The following is a 26,686-nucleotide window of genomic DNA, read 5'->3' as shown; positions in this document are numbered from 1 at the left end:
CCTGTACTCCATTTCATAATGGGTGGCCAACTTTCAGTGTAGGGATATTGCCCAACATGGCCAAACCCATGACTTTTGAGATTTAAGAGTCTTGAGCCATACCAACAAAACTGTTTGACATTTTCTTCTTACCAGTTAGACTCATTGTAGCCGTGGTCTCTTCCAACTATCTGATCGTGTAAGTAGGCTTCCCTTTCCTAAAAACTACTCCAAAGGGTTGACAGACCCTCTGGAACAGATTTTGGGGGCATGCAATAGTCAATAAGGGCAAGAAGGAAACATTCCACTAAGTAAAAAGTTGTTGCACGGTGAGACATGTTGGATGTCTTGCCCATTAGATTTCCAGCAGCGATGTCCAACAGGTCAATCACGATCTACTGGTAGATGGATTCCCTGCGAGGCTTTGGTAGATCTCCCTAAAAAAAGCTCAATAACCGAAACACCCCCACACCCCCGTCCAGGGGGTAGATCATTGCCAGATTTTAATTCTGAAAGTAGATCGTAGTCTCTCAGGAGTTGGCCACCCCTGCTCTTACAGGTATATTAGCCCAAGTGGAAACCCTTGTGGTAAGGCCACATTCTAATGAAACAATCTAGGCCAAGAGTATATGCCATTTATTTTTTAATGTACAAAATCTAAAAATGAGCATTACTTGGAGCATACATTTGTATGCAAAGCAAAATTTCAGCTTTAAGGACACAGTCCAGCCCCAAATTAAGCATATTGATACTCCATTCCTTTCAGTGAAAGAATAGTTTTAATTCTTGTAATGAGTGTTCAGTTATTTTGGCTGGGCTGAGCCCCAACAATACTCCTTTAGTATGTGTGTTTACTAACACTACATTCAATCTCATATTAAAGCAAAGCAAGTAATAATTTTCAAGGAACTGCAAACATTTCATTCATATTTTATCAAACAATGTTCATGAAAACAAGATTGGTCTTGTAAGTAATTAGGATTAAAAGTCTTAAATCACCCTTGATATGCAGTTAGGTAAAACAAATTATAGGAACAGTATATAAATAAGAAATTCTGAAATATTTACACTAGAACAGGAGCTAGTCGAGTTGCTACTATATAAAAAAAGGAACTAGTGTCTTATAAAAGTACTACCCATTGTGCATATATTTGCCTTACACTGATTTTAAGTGTATTCATATAGTTTACTCTAAAGAGACATTTGTGTAAAGTCACTTGGGGAGGAAAGGAAGTATTTTGCATCCTAGGAAGTCCTAGGAGTAGAAAATACAAATTGAAAAAATAGTTGTTGAGAGAACATTAGTCTCCCTGATCTTCATATTTTAGTCTCTGGCTTCTTGCTCTTAGGAATAAGAAAGATGGTGCCATCTCTTGTTTGCTGCAGTGAGTATTCATTAAGTGAATAAGGCTTGCCATCTTCATCCCGAAGCATGCGGAAGACCTCGACGTACAGGGTGCTCAGCTGCTTTTTCAGCAGTTGCAAGCTCTTGTCGTTTTCTGCTTTCTCTTTGAGGAGCTTCTCTTTCTCATCCTTGAGATAACCTAAGTCATGCTCCAGCTCGGTTATGTTTTCCAGTTTCCTTTTGCGGCAGTTCTGAGCAGCCACTTTGTTCTTGCCTCGCCTTCGTATGTCACGAATCAGAGTCAGCTGTGCCTCATTGAACTGCTCCTTGGACATCATTTCGTTGAAGTCATCAACAGGGAGATTGATTATTTTTTCAACTGGGAAAGGGATACACAGAGCCTTTGCCCTAAGCTCATCTCTGCTGAAATGAGCATCAAGTTGGCTGGAAGACTTGTCCTTCACAAACGGAGCTTCAACATGACCAGGGTTTTCAGGCAATTCTTTTTTGGGTACACTTGTGAGCTGCAATTCAGGATTTGAGACGCTTTGTCCTGGGGATGGAGACAGCGGAGCATAGAACTGAAATGAATGCATTTTAGCATTGCTCTGTGGCACGCTTCCAGGAGCACTATCCATCTCTTCCATTTCAGAATCGCTGTATCCAAATCCTGTATCTCTAGAGATGGAAGATGACCCAACAGAATGAGTGGGAGATGTTGTGCTGGGACTCGCATTCAGCGAAATGCCAGAATCGGAATCATTGCATTCTGGGGCATTTCCTGAAAGGTCACCATTAAAAGCTTTGCACTGAGCAAACTCTGAAAGATCGATAGGTTCGTTTAAAAAGCCAGCAATTGCCTGGTCCACAAAATTTGGCGGTGGGGGAGACGTGTTCATATTCACACCGACAAAGGAAGAGTAGAAATCCTCAGAAAAATCAGTGCTTGTGCATGATGTGTTGTTTTGGCTAAGATCTTCCGGCAGTAGCATGCTGGAAAAGGAAGCTTCCAGAGGGCTCAGGTACTCTGGACTGCAGTTAGCAACTTCTTTCTCCATAGCAGGTAATGAATCATAAAAGCTAAAGTTCATATCGGCCTCTGCTGATGCATTTTCCAAGCATGCATTTGGGGTTACTTCAACCAGGTTATCATTCTGAATGTTAAGGCACTATAAGGAAATAGGAGAGAGAAGTTCAGCAATGATATATACACATGATGAGGTTTTACTGTGTGACAGTTAGCATTGTGCACCTAGCAAACTCTAGCCAGTCGATGCATTTCTTGTGCTTTGGAGGTGATACATTTGGCTGTCGTCCCTTTTTTCTATTGCTTCTGTATACCCAACGGGGCCAGAAGAGCTGGCAATACAAAACAGGAATTAGGGGAGAAATGATGGCAACTGCAAACACTCCCTTTTAGCCTGTGTAAACTTCTACGATGTGATAAGGGGAAAGGGAGAGGCACCTGAGACTTCAGAAACTATAGCTTGCAGCATTTTCCTTTTTCAGTCACCTGCTGCCTTTCACTATACAGAAGTTGTGTTCTACAAAGATGCCTGCTATATATTTAAAAGGGGGAGAATGTGCCTAGTCCCTTGGCTGGTTTGGATGCACTTATATCTGATGAGTCCGAAAAATTAATTGTTGCAGGCAATCTTCCCTCAAGTAAACACTTCCCTATTAGGAATTTGCATCTTCTCACACTTAAGTTTTTTGCCTTTGGTAAAATGCTGCAATCCCCCCCCCCCCCCGCCCCCAGCTACCGTGCATGGGATACCTATGAAATATATAACTGTTCATGTGTCTTGGACAGTTAAAAGACCTGCTGAGCAGCAATAATCCCCCAGCCTCTGTGCCATTGACATTCCTGTCCCCACGTTTTAAAAAGTTGCTTTAATTTCCTTGGTAGTTGTGGAAGTCACTGTTGCTTTGGACTACACACACAGTTTTTTAAAAGCTGCATGCTTTCTCTTCCATGTCTACTGTCTTAACATTCCATGGGCTGGATAAAGCTGAAAAAGGGCTTCAGAGAAGTCTTCAGCTGTTTATCCAAAGAGGTAAATGGAAATGGAAACATAGCTATACCTTGGCAGAAATGCTAATCACCCCATTCATTGTGCAAATTGCATGTTCGTAGAGAAAAGTGCTACGTATTGAACTGGGGTTTCTGTTCAGCTTCTTGGAAGTGAAAAACAAACGCTATTCCCCTCCTTGCTGTACAGACCCTAGGAAAACCAGTAAAGCAAACCTTAGTAGGGGAGAATAAGCCCCAAGCTTGGTGGAGCTAAATTTACATGAACTCACTAGGCCTCCAGTCAACAAAGTCAGGTGCTTTGAAGACCCAGCCATGCCACTATTCACCATTCTCCCTGCCAGGCTCCCAGATGCTTTTCAGCAATGGGCAACAGTGCTGCTTTTATCAATCACCAGTTTTCCATCAGGCAGCGGCTGCCCACCATCTTGGTTACACAATATGCAAGACCCCAGCCTGTTGAGCTATAAAATTTAGATCTATTGGCCAGGGCATTGCATTTTGGGTAACACAAGATGGTGGCCTGCTAGAATGGATCAGAGTCAAGCCTAGGCACAATTCAAAAAAAGTAGCACAGCCCCACGGAAGCATGTTTCGGAGGCCTGCCAGAAGTACTACTTGGTCCTGGTTAGTTGGGTTGGGGGCATCAGCATACCAAGAAAACACCCCACCCTGAGTCCAGTGCCAGCCCTGAGACTCAATATTAGATTTGTATTGTAAGGCTAGAAACTCAACACAAACGTCTCAAACAGAGCAGGCATTGCTTTTGAATAAAAAGCATGCAAAGGTTTGGACTGAAAGGGAAACTGCCAACACAGGCAAGCATTTTGCTTTTCATGTTCTAAAAAATACTGACTGATGAGCAAACATTTTCCTTTTCATGTTCTAAAAAATACTGACTGATGAGTAAACGTAACTGAACCTTTCAAGCTGCTACCTTCAACCTCATAAACCCAATATTTTGTAAATATACAGTAGTTGCAAGATGACAGGAGGACCCACCGTTCAAGGGCAAAAATGTCAAAAGTTTGGATTTGCCTTTTTTAGTATAAATATTTGCCCCCAGTATCTGGCTACTTATTGAAGTGTTATTTAATAGTAATAATAAATTTGATTATTTAGTATTTCGTTCAAGCGCTGACTGCTGCTGTGTTACCTGCAGCTCTGGAATAGACAGCAGTTCTTCCCAAACTTGTTCTATGTCTTGTGTGGTCTCCGCCTCTACCGCTGTCGACTCTGGAATGGTAGACTGAAGGAGAGCTGGGTCAAGGGGGATCATCCGATCAGATTCAACAAAGACCTGGTTGCTGTCCATCTCAGAAGGTGCCGCTGGCAGAAATTCAGCAGAGGGAACCTGGAATACCAGGCAACCGATTTATTTATTTTTTGGTCCATTATGCTTGAAACCCACTGGTTCTTAGGTTGGCTGTTGGCAATGAAAGAGGTATTTCGTAGTAGGGACATAGGCAGCTGCTTTATAGCAAGTCCTGTCCTTGTCCATCTAGCACAGTATTGTCTACACTGGCTTGTTGCAGGGCTTCAGACCACAATTTCCCTAGGCCCTAGGCCAACCTGGACGTGCCAGGGATGAAGAAGAAGAAGAGGAGTTTGGATTTGATATCCCGCCTTTCACTCCCTTTAAGGAGTCTCAAAGCGGCTAACATTCTCCTTTCCCTTCCTCCCCCACAACAAACACTCTGTGAGGTGAGTGGGGCTGAGAGACTTCAGAGAAGTGTGACTGGCCCAAGGTCACCCAGCAGCTGCATGTGGAGGAGCGGAGACGCGAACCCGGTTCCCCAGATTACGAGTCCACTGCTCTTAACCACTACACCACACTGGCTCTCAACCAGAGACCCACCTGCAAAGCAGTATGTTGGTATGACAATCTACATTCAAATGTGTTTGTTGCATAATGCATGCCATTAATCAGGACACTGCAATCACAGAATTGTAGAGGTGGAAGCTCCCTCAAGGATCACCTAGTCCCAAATCCCCTGCAATGCAGGAACCATTTCCCCCCAGGGTGGGGGCTGAAGCCACAACCCTGAGATTAAGAGTCTTGTGCTCCACCATCTGAGCTATCCCAGCACCCGATAAAGAGACAGAAAAGGGATTTTAATTCTTGTAAAGGAGAGGCCAGATTAAAAACATCAGACTTGCGAGATTTACCTGGTCATCGGCAAACAAGAAAGTTTCTGCCAAAAGCTGCATGCAGTCATCAAAGAACAGGTCATCTGCATCTTGTTTGGAGATGTGAACGCTCTGTAGATTGAAGATAAAAAATAGCAAATATGTAATACTTCTACTATGTTCAGACAACCTGTTTATAGCTTTAGAGAGAGAGAGATATCTCCATGGAATTTTATTTTGAAATAAAAAAGGCACAAAAAGCACACCACAATGCAACAAGATCATTAAAGAAACAAACTCGCTGGTTGCAACCATTAAGATCTCCTGGGTGTGCTTGCAGGAGGATTAGAATAAAGGACAATGTAATCTAAGAAGACTCTCATTAAGTATTGAAAGACCGGCTATACAAGTTCTATGCTGGACAGATAGTAATCAGAAAATATATAGGCATCTGTACTTTCTGGAATTTCATCAGAAGTTTCAAGAGAACTCGTGGAGCAATAAATGGAAACCGTAGCACTATGATAAAAACAAAATGGGATTCCTTACTTCCTGAATAAGTTTGTATATAACCATAGTCTCACAAATTGTATCAATCCCCTGCTGTTCAGATAGTTGCTCTGGAGACTTGCAGTAACCTTTAGGAAAGGGGGGGGGGATGTAGATCACATGACAAAAAGTCGGGGAGGTTTTTTTACCTGTGAATAATTATTGGATGTGATGGTATTTCCTGATTCAATGGCTTGAGCAGGCTGAATAGGAACAAATTCTCCTGTTTCCTCATCCAGCTGCAGCTGGTCTAGGAAGGCTTTTTCTTGCTCTTTCTGAAGCTGCTCTTGTCTCTCCCTCTCAAGCTTCTTCTGTTTTTCATACTCGTATTCCTTCCGTCTTTGGCTAAAATCAAAAACTTCACGCCTTGCTCCAAGATCTATATCTTGCCTCCAGAGAATGTCGATCAGGTTCATATCCTGTGTATGTAAAAAAAACCAAACCAGTATAGATAATAATATTGGATCTTCAAACTTTTTTTTTTACAGTTTTCAAAACAGGTGCCGTCTCATTTAAGTTGATTTAAATCAGGGTTTTCCAATCTTGGGTCTCCAGCTGTTTTTGGAGTACAAATCCCATCATCCCTAGCTAGCAGGACCAGTGGTCAGGGATGGTAGGAACTGTAGTCCAAAAACAGCTGGAGAAATCCAAATTTGGGAAACTCTGCTTTAAATGGAATCAAAGGACTGTAAACTGGTGGTCTGAGACCTCAAACTGCACTCTGGGTATTCTCCATTGCATGCTGATACAAAATTCGTGATATATTTTACTTCCTCCCCACCCCCCAAAAAAGGTTAAGATGTGACTTAGTGGCATCATAATAGAGTTTCAGTCCTGAGCACTAGCTTCAGATTAATGTAGCAGTCCCCACATTGGTAGGATTTATTTGTGAGTAAACATGCACAGTAGCAACTTCTTGGCTGTAAGCACTAGCGATTGTCCCAATGGGACTTCCTTGTAAGTGAAACCCAGGTTGCCTGCGTTGTAAATATGCATTACAAATTCGAAGTAATGGACCAGGGACATGCATTCATTTGCACTGACATACAGTTTCCAAGGGACGCGGGTGGCGCTGTGGGTAAAACCTCAGCGCCTAGGGCTTGCCGATCACATGGTCGGCGGTTCGAATCCCCGCGGCGGGGTGAGCTCCCGTCTTTCGGTCCCAGCTCCTGCCCACCTAGCAGTTCGAAAGCACCCTTAAGTGCAAGTAGATAAATAGGTACCACTTTATAGCGGGAAGGTAAACGGCGTTTCCGTGTGCTGTGCTGGTGCTGGCTCGCCAGAGCAGCTTCGTCACGCTGGCCACGTGACCCGGAAGTGTCTCCAGACAGCGCTGGCCCCCGGCCTCTTAAGTGAGATGGGCGCACAACCCTAGAGTCGGACACGACTGGCCCGTACGGGCAGGGGTACCTTTACCTTTACCTTTTACAGTTTCCAAAACGCAATTACAGGATTTCATTACAGACGAAGAATATTACAGAATGCTTTAAATAAAACGTAAACATCTTAATGTGTCATGTTTCTTCTCCCCCCCCAAAAAAAAACACTCATTCTTTTAGAGGTGCTGTTCATTCAAAATTGCAATGGGAAAGCTGTCTTTGAAACCTGATATTTTTTGAGCGCTTCCAGAGGGACCCATTTATTGAGCTTTTATCAGGGGATTTCTTTGCAGGGGGTTAGACAAACATCTCAAAGCTACCAACATAGGTTTGACCAAACTGCGGGAGGCAGTGGAAGACAGGAGTGCCTGGCATGCTCTGGTCCGTAGGGTCACGAAGAGTCGGACATGACTAAACGACTAAACAACAACAACCGACAACATCGGCTATTTAAATGAGCATTCAGCCTGATTTGTTGGGAACCTAGTCCTAGATGGTAAAGGTAAAAAGATAAAGGACCCCTGGATGGTTAAGTCCAGTCAAAGGCGACTATGGGGTTGCGGCGCTCATCTCCTTGCATCAAAGCACATTCCAGTGCGTGGTCCTGCAAAAGTCTGGTCTTTGGGGAACGCATGTTCATTGCACAAGACCTCTTAATCAACTATAGTGGCCAGTAAGCGACTGAAACCCACCCATAAATAGCAACAATCTGGAAACGCCCTTGGCCTTAACAGGTTTTTTAAAAAGCAGGAAAACAGAAAGATCCTTTATATCATACCATTTCGTCCATCTAGCTCAGTATTGGCCATGCTGACAAGTGACTCTCTAGAGCAGGAATCAGCAAACTTTTTCAGCAGGGGGCCAGTCCACTGTCCTTCAGACCTTGTGGGAGGCCGGACTATAATTGGGGGGGGGGGTGGACGAATTCCTATGCCCCACAAATAACCCAGAGATGCATTTTAAATAAAAGGACATATTCTACTCATGTAAAAACATGCTGATTCCCGGACCATCTGCAGGCTGGATTTAGAAGGCAATTGGGCTGGATCCTGCCCCTGGGCCTTAGTTTGCCTACCCACGCTAGAGTTTCACTGACAAGTCATTATCCCCATACTGCAAGTTGCAAGGGGTTATGGCTGGGAAGCGGTAGTCTTGCAGTTTTCATACTGCAGATCAGGTTCTGAGTGGGATACAACAACTCTGCAATGTTGTCTGGGTGAATTAGACCCCCTGTTGCAGGTTGAAAGCTGGGCTGAAGTTGAGATTAACTAACAACGAAACTGCATTGTTATTCACTGCTTTTACCTCCGTACTGCATGGTGGGCAAAGACAGCAGTGCACAACAGCCCTGCAGTGTGGTGTTCTACTCTTATTGCTTAATCCCCAGTCCCGATTCTGTAACACTGGTTGACCCTAACAAAAGTCTTTGTGAAACTGAATTTTCCCCGATTTGTGAATGGTCCGACACAGCTTACTTTTCTTGTATGACTTGGAGAACATTTAAACAGGGTGTAAGGGTGAGCTCAGGGCAAATTACCTTGTCATAAAAGTAAGCCATAAAATGCTCTTAACGTGCATAAGACCAGCAGAATCAAAGCAGTAACTGCAGCAATATATTGCTCCCAGTACTACCAGTTAAAGCTTCAAACACAAAGTCCATGTTGTAGGCACAAGGCAACAATGGAGTGGGGTGGGGGGGGGAGAGATAAGCAGTTTTAACTTATCCCCTCTGCAGTTTGCTCTGTGCACCCCCTGCCTAAAAAAACAGCTGTTCCAGAAACTCAGGGGACCCTCTTGCTGAACACAGGAGGTAGCACTGGCGGCTGCAGAGGGAACTGGCAAAAATCACCTCTACTGCATCTTGGTCCATTTCACAAACAAAAGCCTTTCTATCTGCAGAAGGGCAAGTCTGGACCTGACCCACTGAATCTTAAGTTTCCAGATAATGTATTCGCTAAACAACATCTGGACTGGGATTCACATGAAGAAGAAACTGGGTGGAGAAAAGTTTCTCACGAGTAAGAATAGAGTTCAGGGTTGCCCAAGGAAAAGCAGGTGCCCCACGAGGTTCAAGACACAAAAGGAAAGACTTGTGGACAACACAGCAATTCACCATTACACAATATGGATGCTGGCTTACGATGGCTACAGCCACAATAGCTAGATGGGATGTTCACATTCAGAGGCAGCATTCCTTTGGAGACCTGGCGCTGGGGAGAAACAGGGAAGGGTTATTGCTTTCCTGTCCTGCATTTGGACGGACACTACAGGAAACAGAATTCTGGACCAGATGGGCCATTGATCTGCTCCAACAAGGTGATTGTAATATTCCTGCGTGCCCATGGCTATATTCACCAAATTCCAGGCTTTCCCTCTAACGTCTATCTTTCTAATTAAAGTATATTTTAAACCTCTTCCACGGAGATGCCAAATTTCACTAGGAAAGGGGTAAAAACAAAGAGAAGCGGAAAGAGTTATTATGGCTGTCCACAGTAAGGGTTTGGTCCCTCCAGACTGCCATGGTAGAACGAACTAATTAAGTCTGGCAATAATGGAGGATGCTGCAATATGGCAGGGCTTCATTAAAGGCCAGTAGTTTACCAGCTGCTCACCCTCTTCTCTCATGGCAGATTTGAAAACGGCTCCTTCATCTCTGAGCATTTGCAATATGTTCTGGATAAAAACGGCATGATCTGGATTTTAGATTCCGTTTCTAAGTTGCTCGTCGTTTTCAGAGTGCCATTGTCTGGGCTGCTGCCTCTGCCAAAGCGAGATGCGCGGATCAAGTGCCTATCCGTGGTCCTCAGCTTGTCAGATTAACTACATGTCTTTCCCAAGTTTGCTTTGAGCTGCGACCAGAGCCGTCTTTCCCAAAGGGCTTAGTGGTGCGTCGCGCCAGGGCGCCAGCCTCTCAGGGGCGCCCCAGCAAGTGGGGGAGCTGCACGGCTTTGCCGGTGGCATCGGGGAGAGTTGCGCTCCCCCCAGATGGCTGACAGTGCGCAGCTACGGCCACCCCAACACTATCCATGGTAATTTGGGGGCGCTGGGTGGATATTTGCACCCCAGCGCCACATCTGCTAAAGACAGCCCTGGCTGTGACAGTAGAAATGAATAGAAAACAATCATACAGAAAACAGCATTTGAGAAGCAGCATGGCTTTAAAGCCGTAGCCACGACGACAGCTGCTTTTGAAATAGAGGGGACTTGTTGGCATGAAAGTCATTGCACAGCCTGTTCAGAGTAGTGGGGAGGGCGGGGGAATAAGCCAAATCTATGCAAAATGAGATGAGAGCAACTCCCTTTTAAATGCTTTATATCTTACATTACATTACATGGCAGGGAGTTGGACTAGGTGACTCTCGGGGTCCCTTCCAACTGGACGATCCTACGATTCTGGTTTTACGATGCAATGACTTTTTCATTAACTGGAATATGCTTAATATGATAATTTGCAGGCGCTCTGTTTCATTAATTTTAAATAAAGCTTCCACACACACCCCATCAAAAAAGTATTTAAGGCTACGTTCCAATTAGATTGATTTCTACAAATTTATGTTCATAAATATTTCTTAAGGTTCCTGCTTGCATCGACTGCCAAGTTCAGATGAATGTCAAAATGTGGCTGAATGTGTTGATAATTCTACACAAGATTAATAAAGAGTACATAACACATAACACATGTCTCGCTAACCACATCCTTCAGAAAAATTTACTGCTGATAAAAAACAACGCAATGGTCTATCATGTGACTTGCTCCATAAGAAGACTTTTGTTCTCTTTTTTCGTTGTGCAAGTTCCCACATTATGTCAGAGGAAATAGCTGTTTGGGCAGATCCAAGAAAGGGGAATGCCCAAGGAAAAGGACTAGGCTTTCAACACCTGTGAAAGCAAGTGTTTTGGAAAAGGGTTTTCAACTAAAACCTGCTTTTCCCCCCGTAACTCGGGAACACCCCTTATGCGAGACATTCACTACTGTCCAACCAACACAGGTAATTGAAATGTATGTTGTTTTTAATCGTGATGGGAACCAACTAACACTCTCAGTGAACAATAATTTGGTTATTAAATAGTTTAACGATAGTCTCAGCGGGGCTTGATTAATAAGTATTACTATTTTGCATTTTTATCCTGCCCTTCTTCCAAGGAGCTCAGGGTGGTGACCGCGGGTGGTATTCACCTAAACAACGGTGCAAGCAAAACAATTTCTGCTTGCACAATGAGCCTTTCCTCCCATCCTCCTCTGCCACCCCAAATCTGCACCAAAAGCTTAGGGGAAGCACAACTATTTGACTTTTAGAAGACATCTGAAGGCAGCCCTGTTTAGGGAAGTTTTTGATGACTGGTGTTTAAATGTATTTTTAATCTTTTGTTGGAAGCCGCCCAGGGTGGCTGGTGAGCCCCAGCCAGATGGGTGGGGTATAAAATTATTATTATTATTATTATTATTATTATTATTATTAGGAAGTGGGGAGTCCCATTGTGCATGCAGAAATCAGTTTGCTAACTCAGTTATTCAGTTGAATACCACCCCATGGTCCCTTTCTTCTTTTGCACTTAAAGCAACCATGTTGAAGAAGGTTTAGAAATAAAGACTGGCCTAAAGTTTCCCAGTGAACTTGATAACTGACTGGGGATTTGAGTGTCCACAACTGCAATCCAACGGTCTAACTCAGTGTTTCCCAAACTTGGGTTCCCAGCAGTTTTTTGACTACAACTCGCATCATCCCTAGCTAGCAGTGGTCAGGGATGATGGGAACTGTAGTAAAAACAAACAAACTGGAGACCAAAGTCTGGGAAACATTGGTCTAACTCAGGCATCCCCAAACTCGGCCCTCCAGATGTTTTGGGACTACAACTCCCACCATCCCTAGCTAGCAGGACCAGTGGTCAGGGGTGATGGGAGTTGTAGTCCCAAAATATCTGGAGGGCCGAGTTTGGGGAAGCCTTGTCTAACTATTATACCACCCCGAGTCTCCATAATGGCCTGTGCAGGACTGGGAAATGGTGGGCTCAGGTCTTTATTTCTCAGAGCACAGATATTAATGTGCTTAAAACAACTACAGTAGAACCTCGGCTCTCGAACATAATCCGTTCTGGAAGACCATTCGAGTTCTGAAACGTTTGATAACCGAAAACTCACTTCGGAAGCCTCAATTCAATTGAGAAAACTGAAAAAACACACAGCGAAAGCCGCTCAACTTCCAAGGCGCTGTCAAAAACAGAAGCATTTACTTCCGGGTTTTCGGCATTTGGGTTCTGAACCGTTTGGCTTCTGAGATGCTTGAAAACCGAGGTACCACTGTATAAGGTCTGTTCAAGTTCAGGTAGGAAACGCAGGCATTTCTGCTAGTGTCAGGGGTTAGTTTGAGTGCTCAGGCTTGGAAGCTGTTCTCAGCACCAGCCTGAGCCCAGGAATCTTTGAAACAGCAAGAAATAAAATTGCCCCATGGCATGCACAGAGTGCCTTTGCCTCACCACTGAGTAATCGCTACCTCTCCCCCCACACTCACGCTTACAAGACCAGAGCTACCTAGGCAAATGATATGGCTTCCCAGCAGGCTTAGGGATGAAGCCCTCTCTTTTTCGAAATCAGATGCTGACTGGCATTTGGTGTTTTTACTCATTTACTGATACGCTTTTCCAGAGCCTGTTCCGAGCCACATTGCTAAGCCTAGTCTGGACTTATAAAAGGCAGTTTTAATAAGATAAACATAAATGTTAAACAATTCACATTAAGCAGCCATCTGGACCCCAACGGAAAATTTCATGTTTTAGGTTTACATATCAGCATTTGCCATCTGGGTAGTCAGTTATAGATTTTATGTGAAACTCTCCGTGTGCGTTGTAAAGTTTGGCTATTAACTCTTATTGCGCTTTAGCAAACATATTTGCATCAGGATAAACAAAAGGAGCAAGGCAAGGGCCCCATATTTAGAATTTTATATTAGGTGTATATAACAAAAGCGTTCTGTGGTCCAAATATGTTTTAAATCCCTGCCAGGAGGCCTTAAAAATAAATTAATTATAAAAGATCTTTACAGGAAAGCGTGCAATGAAATTTGGGGGGGCAAAAGGAAAACAGGGTTTTTCAAACTGAGTGCCACCGACTCTCTGGCTCGAACGAGTTTATCTTAATAATAGTGATGATGATGATGATGATGATGATGATGATGATACACGCTCTACTGCACTGTGACCCTAATGAAACCCAACTGACCAAAGTGGGGCAGAAGCAGCTCCTTCAAATTTCAAACAAAAATGAAGTAAGCATATATATTTATCACATGCCTATGAAGGAAGGCATGTGTCAGGGGTTCAGGAGCAGAGGCAAGGGCAAGGGAGGAAACAGAGAGCGAAGGGGAGGAGGCAGAAGAAAGGATGAGCGATGACGACGACCCGAGATCTCCGAGTCTCTCCAGTGAGTCGGAGGATTCACAGAAAGGAGCACCAGTGGCCAAAGCAAGGGGGGAGTTTAGGGGGGCACCCCAGGGAGATAGAGCCAGAGGGGAATCAGAGGAGAGCAGTTGGAGATCGGGTCCAGCGTCACCGCCAGAGAGCAGGGAAGAGGAAAGGAGCCAGGGGGCAAGCGCTGGCAGCTCACAGCAGGAGGGAGGGCACGAGTCAGGGGTGGCCACACCTCCATCTGGGAGCGAAGAAACGGTTAGACGGAAGGTGGAAGGTTGGGCGCGCGCGCCAAGTTCAAATGCACAGGAAGGAGGCGCAGTAGGCAGCCCGGAAAGAGAGCCGGGTCCTAAAGCCCGGCGCAAGGAGACAGGAGAGTCCGGGGGGTCAGCGTCCGAAGAATCCCGGAAGGAAGAGACCCAGGGGGGCAGAGGGACCCAGAGAAGAACAGTCAGGCGGAAAAGGTGGAGCAGGGCTAGGATATTAAGTTGGTGTACGAGGGGCGGAGATTCAGACGGAGCTTCGCCGATCTAGCTACTAGACGTAGGGTTGCACGCAGCAGCTTGAGAATGGAAACTGTAACTCAATAAAGACTTTTACTTAATGACCGTTGGCTAGCGTGATCCTCTGTGAGCTAGGATCTTGAAGCAACCCTGACAGCATGTAAGATCTTGAGGTGAGTGGAAGAATCCCTCAGAATCGTATGTCTTAAAACAGCCTCAAAAGCCGATCACACCGTTTACCTCAGAAAGAAGGTAACTGAGCCAAGTCAGAAGGGTTCCTCACTTTTTTAAAAAATAAACAGGTCTTGTTTTAGTGGCAGCGGATGAGCTGTATGGTTCTGGCAATAAGTGTTGCTGTCACTGCCCATGATTTGGACTGTCATTATGCCTCAGTTTTATTTAAGAGTAAAGCCAATAGCTTCTTTCCCCCTTGTTCTCTTTCTAATTCTTTCTCACTTTGCTAGCCAGAACCCAGAGGCATCTATCTGCCCATGCAGCCATTTCGAAACTATCCAAACAAAAGGCTTCGTGGAAAAGGGGTAACTGAAGAATATATGCTTTTATACCATCGTGGGATGAGGTTTGCTTTTCACCAGATTGAATACCACCACACACCCCGAATGTTTTAAATTCCACGTGACCTACTTTCCTTATAATAAACAAATTTTTGAAAAACTGCCTACGGTTTTCATTCTGCTGCACTTGAACACTATTTTGCTACATCTGCTAGCAAATGGCATATTTTTGGATGCAAACCGACGCCCTCGAGCTTAAAATCAGCGAGTCCGTGCATATCTAACATTCTGTTTATATGCAAAAATGGAAATGAAGTATCCCAGCATTCACATCTAAACATTGTGGGAGCAGGAAGCGTACATGCATGCAAGGAACCTATAAAGGCAAGTATTACGGTTTACCTTACATAGTACACAGTCCTTGCCTCTCTCTAAGTGCACCCTACGATTAAAGAGACCAATCTGCAAACCTTCCCACCCAATCTTGCATCAGTTGTGAGTAAAAGCTCAAAAGTACAAGGATGAGGAAGGGGCAGTCTAGAGCTACTTGCAGCAGCTTTGCTCCTCGATAAAAGTCATTTTGATTGTGTTGTTTTATTCATCAAAACAAGGGCTTGGCCCTCGCTATCATATTCCTTGAGTGGTTTTTAGCTTGTAATGCTCAATAGGCTTCATCACAAATTATATATGCAATGTTCTCAATTGGAAGTTATGTATCACGACCAGCTCTGCATTACCCAACAATTCTGAGTGCTTCAATTTAAAAAAAGGGGGGGGAAACATAAGACACATGCTCCACTGGTTTTAACTCAAGTATTTTCTGAGAATTCAAGAGGCACATAACAAAATTATAACTAGGTGGCTAAGATAATTTTCATCTGGTGGGAATGCTTCCATAAAACATTCATGAAAGAGCCTTTCTCACTGAAACGCCAGCTTTTTAAAAATGCCATTTTTTAACTGTACCTGGTGTAAGTGTTCCATTAAAAAGCTATCACTCAATTCAGAATGGGAAGCTTGAAAACCTAAACATTTTATCGGAAGAGAATCGGTTTAATACCCAACTCCTGGCATTTTTCCAAGTTGCTGTGTGTTTTATAAAAAACAGAGTTTTTGAAGCACCCTTATTTTCTCCATCATCACTGCTGCTGCTGAAGACGACCATCAGCTGTAGCAAGAAAGCCAAAACTTGCTCCTACATTTTCCATCACTGTTGGTCTTTCCCTGAAAGACCTTTAACTTGCAGGAGCAAAAGGGAGAGGTCAAATCTCTCGAGCTGCTATAACGATAACGTTTTTAAACACTTGAGCATGCTAATGGAAAGGTGGGACAATTCTGGGACAATTCAACAAATGACTACATGCGTACATCTCTTCAAACAGCGATACATTCTGGGTTACAGTAGCATCACCAGGATGTGGAAAAATCTTTAGAAATATTTATTTATGGTGATACAGTTTACCTTTCGAAAAGTAGCATATGATATGTGTGATATTTAGACTGACTGTACTTGGGTGTAATGCTAAACTCTGACAAGCTTGTGATCACATTTGGGTATCTCTACACTGTAGTTTTTAACGTGACATGAATGAGACCAAGGCAAACCTTGGGCACACTTGGATGATGGGAGTTGTAGTCCATCGGAGGGACCCAAGCTTGCAGAAAATTGGTACCGAGGACTGCAAAAGATTGGGGACTTAGTGAAAGTTGGGTGCTCCACCATATGCAAATACAAGGCCCCCACTGGATACAACCCCATGTTCTTTCTCATTTCAGATGTTTGCAATGTCTGTCCTTAGCACAGACAACCCCAGTATTTGCTGTTCAGCCATGGTCTTCCACACGCCCTTATATATGACCCATTTCCTTCCTGCACGCCTTAAAATGAGCTTCTGAAACCTGCAGAGCTAGCCTGGCCAGAGGCAATAAATCAAAGGAAGTGCTTTCTTCACAGGCAATAAGGGGTCGATCATCTCGCCTTTAACTGTATTTAAAACCGCCTTTACTGACTGGGTCCAGACAACAGCTTCCCATATACCACAGCGTTCCAAACTTTTCATGTCCGTGACACATTTTTTAGACATGCATCGTTTCACGACACAGTAATTCAGTTTTACTAGCAAACCAGAAGTTACACTAGCCCCTTTCCAGCCCCAGGAGGCACACACCTACACACTGCAGCCAACACACTAACGTGTCACGACACACTGTTTGGAAAGCTCTGCCATATACCAATTTACTGCGAGAAGTGTTAGGAAGGAAGCAGTATCGAGCTGCATAAGCTTCTTCCACAACAGCCACATTTAGGGACAGCGATCCTGCAAGACCCCAAGTTCATTTGGACCAGCAGCAAATACCTATCGTTCTGCCCAGGCGCTGAGGTCCATCACTGAGGGCCTTCTGGCGGTTCTCTCATTGCGAGGAGCAAAGCTACAGGGAACCAGGCAGAGGGCCTTCTCGGTAGTGGCGCCCGCCCTGTGGAATGCCCTCTCATCAGATGTCAAAGAGATAAACAACCACCTAAAATTTAGAAGACATCTGAAGGCAGCCCTGTTCAGGGAAGTTTTTAATGTGTGATATTTTAGTGTATTTTTTAATCTTTGTTGGAAGCTGCCCAGATGGGCGGGGTACAAATAATATATTATTATTATTATTATTATTATTATTATTATTATTATTATTATTAGCACACACACACTCCATGTAGCTTGTCAATGTCAAGCATACGGAACAAGCCTGTTCAACACTGTGAAACCCTGGTTTCAGTCAACAAAGCAGATCTGCAGAAACAAAAGAAAGTGTGTTTGAATTAGCTGTCTGTGTTTAAACTAAACAGAGACCCATATCAGAGGTGACTGCAATATGATAGTCCAAATGTGGTGATTTGCGTCAGGTGTTGCCTGAGCATCCTTTGGGTTTCCGGCTTGATTTTTAGCACGTTTTCAAACTTTCTTCCATTTTAGAAAATTGAGATGCTGTAGTCAGGCTCTGTATACTCAAGGATCGAAGTCAGGGCCGTCTTAAGCACATCCGGTGCTGTGGTGCAAAGATCCCTCCTGCCGCCCCCTGCCCCGTTTCCCAGAGTTGTTGACCTTTTCCCAAGCCTCTGCGGGGATCGCTCTCCTCCCGCGGAGGCTTGGGAAGGAAGCTGCATGCCCGCCAGCCATATAGTTGATGGGGCACAGCTGGTAGGCATGCAGGGAAAGGGGAGGCCGACGGCAAAGCCGTGCAGCTCCCCCACTCGCTGGGGTGCCCCTGAGAGGCCAGCGCCCTGGCGCAATGCGCCAGTAAGCCCAATAGGAAAGACGGCTCTGATCAAAGTACACTACAATTGCCTTCAAACTATGAACTGTGTCAGAATGAAATTTCATAACATTATGGATTTTTCTCTATTCTTATACTACACAAGGTCCTATTTTCTTTCTTGTAAGCCAATTCAATTGCTTATCTTATTAAAACAAGCATGTAATAAAACTATTAAGCTGTGCGGTTCTGTTTTCTCGGCTATATGGACTCCAAAGTCTGGCTTTCTAGGTCCTGTTAGCAATTTTTTTCTACGTGCAGGCAACTCTTGCCTGATTATTCTCCGCTATAAAACCGGTCAGTTGCATAAACAGTACAGAAAATGTTTCCAAGAGACTGTTAATCTTGCTGCACTTTTAGTGCTCCTAACTACAATTCAAACATTTCAGTATACTTTCTCGTGGAAAAATGAAAAATTATTATGCAGTCATTCCAAGTTTTCAAAGGGCCTTCTAAACTCGAAGAAATAGGCTGCTTTGGGGTGGAATGCAATAACTGGGGCCAAAACAAAGTTTAACTAGGCTGTTAATCTGTGGTCTACTTTTTCATTTTGGCCGAAGTGCAAAACACGCCTACAAAAGATTAATGTCTAATCAGTGCCAACAGATTTGTTGCTCAGGCTTGGATATCACGAAGGCCCTGCATATACACTGCATGGCCATTTTCTTTATGGCAAAGCAGTATGGAGAGGAAGAGATTTCAAAAAGAGAAGCAGCAATGGCTGCTTTAACCTTTATCTCTCCCCTAAATCCATATTTTCCATATTTTTCCATGGATAAGAGGGGCAATTGAGAACGGAGGGGAAAGGGGCTGAAAAACAGGTAATCTCTATCCCAAATCATTCTCTGCCCCATATCGCTTTGGGGAAGTTCATCTTGTCTACTACAGTACTTCAAACTTTGTTCTGAAGGCTGTAATCATATATATATATAATTTTTTTTATTTATTAAATTTGAAAACCACCCCTCATCCAAAGATCTCAAAGCGGTTCACAGCATAAAAATACAAAGCTGTAACACAAAATAACCCTCATACTATTCTTCCTGGTAACTGAGGTGCCCCATTGAAATCCTTATGCTATATAAAAAAGCAAAAAGAGTTTCCCCACAAGGTCAATATGGGAAATATCCAAAATAGGAAATGCCTAACAAGTGAACAGCAGTACTTTATGTTATTATTTTAAAATATGTTGTTGTTGTTTTTAAGAAAAGAAAAAGAAATTAGTTTATTTCCTCATTGCACAAGCTGCTGAAAGAGCTGCATATTTCTGTGTCTTGGGGGAGAAACTTCCTGCAAGGAGAATTGCTGGCAATATTTACAGTTACACTGTTAGAAGAGGCAAAAATTAACAGCAAAATCAATTTTTTGAAATAGGTCAATTTTAAACAGTTACACCCCTCAGTCCCTTTACCCTTGGTACCCAGTGGATCCTGACTTCAAGAAAAGTCTCATTCCAAAACCCAAGCAGCTGCCTTGAGGGGAAATAAATGATTGCACAACTCCCAACTTCTTTCTGGCTTTCAGAGCACTGAAGTTTGCACGCTATAAAGAACAGAAAGGGCCCTTTTAGGGAAACTATGACAGGCAACTGCCACCTTTCATTAAGTCCAAAAGGAGAATGCAGACAGTATCCTTCAAAGATAAGTAGTTCCATGTTACAGACACCAGACAAATTACTCACATTTGCAATTTGATCAGGTGTTGTCAAAACCGTAATGAATACGAACACAATTTTTCTAAATCTATTCAAGTATTTCATTTCCTCAGTCAAGATCTCCAAAGCTGCAGTAGGCATGCCATTTCTACATGTGCCTTAGAAACGGGGGGGGGGGGATAATATACTCTTTTTCCCACAGAGCACCAAATTAAATCTAATTTAATGTGTTACACCTCCTCCATATACCACCTTAAACTATTACAAACAAAAAGTTTGAGCTTTCAATCATACCCTGCAACGTCTCTGATTTCCTACACCCCATATTTTACTAGCCTGATTAAGAGCTTTGCTGAAAGAATGCTCATTTCTTTCAGCATTTTTAGATAGATCAAAAATAGTAATGGTATGATGCCACAGTTGCTTTTGGATTCTGTCTCCCCCCCCCCCCCAAAAAAAAAAAGGAATAAGTTTCTAGGCCAACACTGATACCTGCACTTCTTAGGGATAAAAATTAAGACTGGTTTTGAAATTAGACATGCCTTACCAAGTTTGCTTTTGGCATTATATCAGATTGCTTTATGAGTGTTGGGGACGGGAAACGAAGGGGTAAGATAAAGGAAATGTGACCTGTTCCTCAGGATGAAATCATTTTCCTTATTGCGCCAACAAAACAGGGTTGCAACATTAACACAGCCATCCTATGTTTCTACTCAGGAGGAGCCACAGTGAGTTCAATGGGACTTACTCCCAGGTAAATAGGTATACGATTGCTCCCTTAATGAGTGAATTGGTTAATTTCAGAACTTTTACTCAAATACAGAGATGCCTCAAATAATCAGGGAGCAGATTTAATTATTTTCTTTTTGACTAAAAGAAAAAAATTTAAAAATATAAACTTTTACAAAATCTCAAGATGGCTGCTTCCCATCTGAAAAGAGCCATTCTCCCTGCACTCATCCTGGAAATGCTTCCCTGCTACATTGAGCGAGTGCATTACCGGAAAAAATACAGAAAATATACTTCTTGCTTTACCCATCCACTGATTGAGAGAGGAAAAACCAGGAGGATTAATCAATTAAATCGACTTTAATCAGGTTGCAGCTCTCATCACTGACTTACAACAACATTTCAGATTTGAGTGCTGAGCCAAGGTACTAACTAACTTTCCCAACATCACCCTGCGATAGTAAGGCTTAAAGCTGAATCTCAGAGATAGTGCTGCTATTGGTGCTGCTGAACGTTCTTGTCTTTTTCTCTCCTCCACAGCAGTTGGCATGCATTCATGCTTCCCAAACCTCTGTTATGTATCTCCCTTTGAAACCACTTCTAACAGCACGGTGCCCCCAGCAGCCCAATACCAGATTTTGCGAGGTTAAACTAGTGCGGCAGTAGTTATCCGAAGCTTACAGAGGTTGTGTTGGCGATGATGATGATGTAGCAAACACGCCATAAAAATAAACATGAAACACACGAACGAAAAACAGATTTCACTTAATTTTGATAAAGCTAGAACGACCAGAAGCAAAGGAGAACAGGACTCCTGAACCTTCATCAATATTTTTATTGCAGCGGCATGCAAAATTGCAAGGGGGGAGGGGGGGCCTTCAAAGCAAAGTAGCCTGACAAATTGTTTGCTTGGTGCAGCCACTGCAGAAACACCTTTTCCGAAGTGGCCCCCTTCAGCAGGGAATCATGTACACTGGCCCTTAATCTTTTTCTTTTTTTCTTTTTCCAAGAGGCACTTGAGAGCGAGTACAGTACAGTACTGACATTTAAGTTTGAACTTAATGGAGATTAAAGGCTGGAGGTGCCCACAGAAAGCCTCACACACCTTTGCCACAGACCCCTTTCTGGAGCCTTCCAAAACCTCAGAAGGACGCTTGTTTTCTTGTAGTTGTGATATCTGCATGCCAGATCCTCCATTCTGCCTAGAGCGCTGACTTTCAAAATGCCTTAAAAATACTTGGATGGCGATATAGATCCATTTGTGCCTGTACAGTGCCCCAAAGCCACAGAACCCTACACAAGCCTTGCAACCTTTGCACTTGTAGATATGCAGATAATTAACAGTCCTGTAAAATGTAAGGCCGAGCCCTGACAGACCAGAAGAAGGTGGGGGAAGAGGGCGATTATGAAAGAGATGTCGAGAGATGCCAAGGGATTATTTTTTTAATGCTCTCGTCTTTCGCCCTCTCCTGCTTGCAGCGCCAATCGAAGGTACATCACCCAGAGCCACGAATATACCATGCCCTGAGCTTCAGGAGTCCACACAAAGCAAAACACTTTCACACCACGGCACCATTTGATTCCACCCTGGGGAAACAAGAGGACAGTTGCTTCTTCGTTGCTCCCGTTTTTAAAAAGCAAACACAGAAGAGGTGCTACCCAAACGTCAGGTGTTAGTCTGAAGTTGTTTGCTCCTGGAAACAGTTAAGTTGCATCAGTAACCATACATTTCAAGCTTTCTTGCACTGCTCCACAGTCCTGGAGAATGTTGGAACTGTATTTTGTGGAGGGTGATGGGAATTGTAGCTCCGTGAGCTCCCTTGACGGTTTCCAGGATTCTTTGGGAGGAATCCATAACTGTTAAAAAGTGGTGCAAGAGTGCTTTTCAATGTATGGTGTGCATATGGCCTTAGAAAAAACACACACACAGTGCAAACCTATACATATCTACTCAGAAGCCAGTCCTACGGAGTTCAGTGAGGCTTACTCCCAAGGCCTAGTGATATTATACAAGTCCAAACCTGCCACAACTTTCACTCCATGAATGAAGAATTATGTAACATCATGCGTTGTGTGTATGGAAACCAGGGAGAGGCATGCGTGCACTTTTCCTTTTGTTACCGTCAACAGGAGAGTCTCGAAAATAGAAATAAATAAAAGACTCGGGACGGCTTTGAACGTGTGTAAAAAAACCCCAAGAAACAACTATTTTGGGTGTGGTGCAGTGCTTGGCAAAACTGCAAGTTTTGTTGCATACCCACCCTTACACTTAAAAGTATGTTGCTTCCCCCCAACGATTCTCGGGAACGGTAGTTTCTTGGGGGCTCTGCGGATTGTGGTTCTGTAAACTACAGTTCCCGTGATGGTTGGAGTGGGGGTGCTTTGAATTTGTGGTGCATATGCAGCCACTTTGAGGTCTCATCCAGGAATCTATTATCAGCAGAAGTGAAATGGTGGGTTTTAACTAGGGAGAGGAGCTTCTCAGAGATGGCACTTGTGCATCCCAGAGGAAAGAGTCGCCAACACTTTCCTCATTTCGATGGCAGATTAAGACATTTTCATTTCCCAAGGCTTTATGCCGTTAGACTGTATTGCTGTTTGCATGGAACTCTGCTGTTTAAATATTTCTTCTACATAAGGTGGTTGGGTTTTTTTTGAAAAACGTTTCTAGATGACCCTAGTGGTCCCTTCCAACTTTACAATTCCAAACTTAACTTATTTTTCTGTGATTTTTGTGTGCACACGCAAAATTGTTTGTTTTATTTGTTGCAAGTGGATTTTGGTATTTTAACAGTTAAGTAGCACTGAAGTACGTTAAATAAATGCCCAAAGCATTTGCTAACGGTTATTTTGACTACTAGCACTGATAACTCTGGTATGGGCTACAATCCCGTAACCAGTGTGCAAGTCCCATGGAACATAGTGAGGCTTACTTCTGAGTAAACAAGCATAGGATTGTGCTGCTAAGTTAATTCACCACTGAAAAGCAGCTTACAGCTTCCCTTTTTTAATGGCACGGTGTTAAGTCTAAGCATGTTCCTAGAAACTACCAAAAACACACACTTCATGTTTGCACACATACCCTATGGCCAAACACCACACAAAGAACCAGATCCCAAGATGGGAAGCCATGTTTTAATAGAAAACATCCGAAAACACCACAGTGCACGCCTCCTTCCAGACCCATGTCACCACAGCAAAATAAACAAGTGAGTTGTATTCATAGGTGACAATTTACACATTCCCCTTCCACATTGAAAAAATCCTTATAATTAGTTATACCATCAGCAACAATCCACTTTAAAATGGCTCAGGACTGCAGTATCTCAAGGGCCCCCCTCCCCCAACTCGAATCAACCCGGACCCTGTGCTCAGCATCTGAGGCCCTTCTTCAAAAAGGCAGCAACACAAGAAAGGGCCTTTTCTGCATTGGCTCCCCGCTTGTGGAATGCTCGCCCCTGGGAAACTCGCCTGGGTCCTTCATTATATATCTTTAGGTGCCAGGCAAAAACATTCCTCTTCTCCCAGGCCTTTGCCTCATTAAATAATCTATGGTGCTTTAAATTGGGGGGGGGGGGACAGGAACGTTTTTTACTATGGAGGGGTTTATACTGTAAATCGCCTTGTGATCCTCAGATGAAGGGAGGTATAGAAATTTTAATAATAATTTAAAAATAGTAATAATAGGCCAGTAAAGCAAGATGAGCGCTGCAACCCCAGAGTCGTCCGCGACTGGACCTAATGGTCAGGGGTCCCTTTACCTTTAAAGGGGACCAAGATGATCGTGGACACCAGAGTGGGGGGGGGCTACAGTCAACTCAAGTGTTTCCTCCCCTCCTCCCTTCTTCTCCTTAGATCTCCTTCAAATAATTTAGGAATCAAAGCTTCCAGCCCAAGCCTCCAAAAGTGTTCTTGTTTTCAAGATTTCAAGACTCAAGCCGTTTCAGAACCCATCATAGCTGTCAACTTTTCCCTTTTCTTATGAGGAATCCTATTCGGAATAAGGGAATTTCTCTTAAAAAACGAGAAACCTTGACAGCTATGGAACCCATCGGGGTGCGCTATCTCCTAATCCCAAATTCGCAGGGCCCGTGGTGCGCGCACACACACACATCGCCGACGAGAGCAGCACTCTGCACATGCCCAGAAGCACTCCTTTCTTTTTACAAATTTGCACTCTGCCCCAGGTGGAGGTCCAGGTTTCGTTTTTGATTTTTGGACGGGTCCCAGGCTCAGGGGGAGAAGAATCCAAGCCCCCGGGTGAGTCCCGTGGGTCTTTCCAACTTAAAGCACCCGTCTGCCCGCCAGCAGCTGCCCCGGCCTGGCCGTCGGGGATGGCTGCGCCCGCCGGTGAGTCAGCGTGCTCGTGTGCGCTGCGTCACGGAGGACGGGGCGGGCCGGCGCCGAAGCGAAGCCGGCAGCTGACAGCCGCCCTCGCAAGCGGGGAAGTGGGTGGCGCCGGCTGCCCTCGCCCCGCCCCGAGCCGACGGGAGGAGAAGGCGCAACGAGGCCTGGCTCGCCCCTCCCACGCCCCTTAGGGACCTGCGGTGGGGAAGGGGCTGCCCCTTAGGGACCCTCTCCTTGCTCAGCCCGGTGCCCTCGCAAGGAAGGCGCGCGCGGGGAGCGGGGGGCGTTGCGGGTCTCACCTGCGGCGCCTCCACCTCCATAGTGCCGAGAAGGAGGTTGGCGCAGCGGGCCAGGCTCCCGGGGCAGCTGGGTTGGGCAGCGCTCGGCTTCTTCCCCGACGGACGGGCGCGCTGGGAAGCTTCTACTGGCTCGGCCGTCCGCTCCGTCGCGCTTCCCCGCTGTCCCCTTCTCTGCCCGCCCCGCGCTGCCGGGAAAGTCTCCGCCGCCTGTCCTGCTCCGCCCCGCCTTCTCCCGAGCCACTCACGGGCCCCGGGAGGAGCAGGAGGAAGGAGGGCGGAGAGGACGGCCCCTTCTGCTCCGTGGAGCGCAGCCAGGCTTGGGGGAAGGCAGGCGGGCAGGCGGGCGCGCCGGTGGCGAGATAAGCTCAGCAGGCGCGGCGGGAGGAAAACAAACCCCAGTCCGGCCGGTTTCAAGGAGAGGAAAGGTCCTTCTTTGCTCTCCAGTGCCGGATTGACGTATAAGCTAAACAAGCTATAGTTTAGGGCCTCACTCTCTTGGGGGCCCCCAAAAAAATTAAAGGAAGAAAAAAACTGGATGTAATTTCCAAAATATAAGATAATAAAACCTACATACAGCAACAGTGTTTTGTGTTGTGTAGGCGCCTATGATGTAAGTCATGGGCCCCGCCTGCTAGCCTGCTCCCTAAAATATCACTGGTTTGCTCATTTCTCTATATAGGGTGCCTATATTCTGCATGTGCAAATGGCTTTAGATACCTGTTAGCTCCATAAATTACCATATAGCATATATTCAACACAAAAAACAGTGTGACAATTTGTTGTTGACAAAGGACAGCTGGACATATTTGTTGTTTAGTTGTTTAGACGTGTCCGACTCCTCGTGACCCCATGGACCAGAGCACGCCAGGCACTCCTGTCTTCCACTGCCTCCCGCAGTTTAGTCAAATTCATGCTGATAGCTTCTAGAACACTGTCCAGCCATCTCGTCCTGCCGTCCCCTTCTCCTTGTGCCCTCCATCTTTCCCAACATCAGGGTCTTTTCCAGGGAGTCTTCTCTTCTCATGAGGTGGCCAAAGTATTGGAGCCTCAGCTTCAGGATATGTCCTTCCAGTGAGCACTCAGGGCTGATTTCCTTAAGAATGGATAGGTTTGATCTTCTTGCAGTCCATGGGACTCTCAAGAGTCTCCTCCAGCACCATAATTCAAAAGCATCAATTCTTCGGCGATCAGCCTTCTTTATGGTCCAGCTCTCACTTCCATATATCCCTACTGGGAAAACCATAGCTTCAACTATACGGACCTTTGTTGGCAAGGTGATGAGCTGGACATATAAAGGGCCCCATTACCTTCAGTAGCTTAGGGCCTCGTCAAACCTAAATCCAGCTGTGTCCATAATGGCTGGGCTGCTGCCTGGTCCCTCCCCGCTTTTGTGTCCTTCAGAGTCGCAGAGGGAGATGTTCTTGCCTTGGCAAGTTCTGGGGTAGGCAGGAAACGCTACAAATTAGATGGATAAATAATGGTGAATTGGTATATTGGTGGAATGCCAAACCAGAGGATGA

The 26,686-nt window shown here is 44.7% G+C and overlaps 1 protein-coding gene across 1 annotated transcript; it reads right to left on the bottom strand.

Moving 5' to 3' along the window:
* Positions 1 to 599: 599 nt before the first annotated feature.
* Positions 600 to 25,402, bottom strand: NFE2L2 (NFE2 like bZIP transcription factor 2). The gene is made up of 5 exons (XM_028748696.2): positions 25,167 to 25,402; positions 6,185 to 6,454; positions 5,526 to 5,618; positions 4,513 to 4,710; positions 600 to 2,493 (listed from the first exon to the last, which is right to left on the bottom strand). Exons 1-5 carry the CDS (start codon positions 25,185 to 25,187, stop codon positions 1,297 to 1,299), a joined length of 1,779 nt encoding a protein of 592 aa, XP_028604529.1. The 5' UTR covers positions 25,188 to 25,402; the 3' UTR covers positions 600 to 1,296.
* Between the last annotated feature and the right edge of the window lie 1,284 nt (positions 25,403 to 26,686).

The sequence above is a fragment of the Podarcis muralis genome, chromosome 1 (genome assembly GCF_964188315.1).
Source record: "Podarcis muralis chromosome 1, rPodMur119.hap1.1, whole genome shotgun sequence".
In the NCBI taxonomy this organism is placed as follows: Eukaryota; Metazoa; Chordata; class Lepidosauria; order Squamata; family Lacertidae; genus Podarcis; species Podarcis muralis.
The sequence above is the reverse complement of the archived record's forward strand: the minus strand, read 5'-3'. Positions and strand labels throughout refer to the sequence as shown.

What these genes read in the sequence shown, in the direction of transcription:
- NFE2L2 (XM_028748696.2), bottom strand. Translation starts at nt 25,187, where the DNA reads ATGGAGGTGGAGGCGCCGCAG. An exon ending in TGGAGGTGGAGGCGCCGCAG is followed by an intron (nt 6,455 to 25,166) that starts GTGAGACCCGCA and finishes TTACATACACAG; the next exon opens with GATATGAACCTGATCGACAT. An exon ending in TCTTGTTTGCCGATGACCAG is followed by an intron (nt 4,711 to 5,525) that starts GTAAATCTCGCA and finishes CTGGTATTCCAG; the next exon opens with GTTCCCTCTGCTGAATTTCT.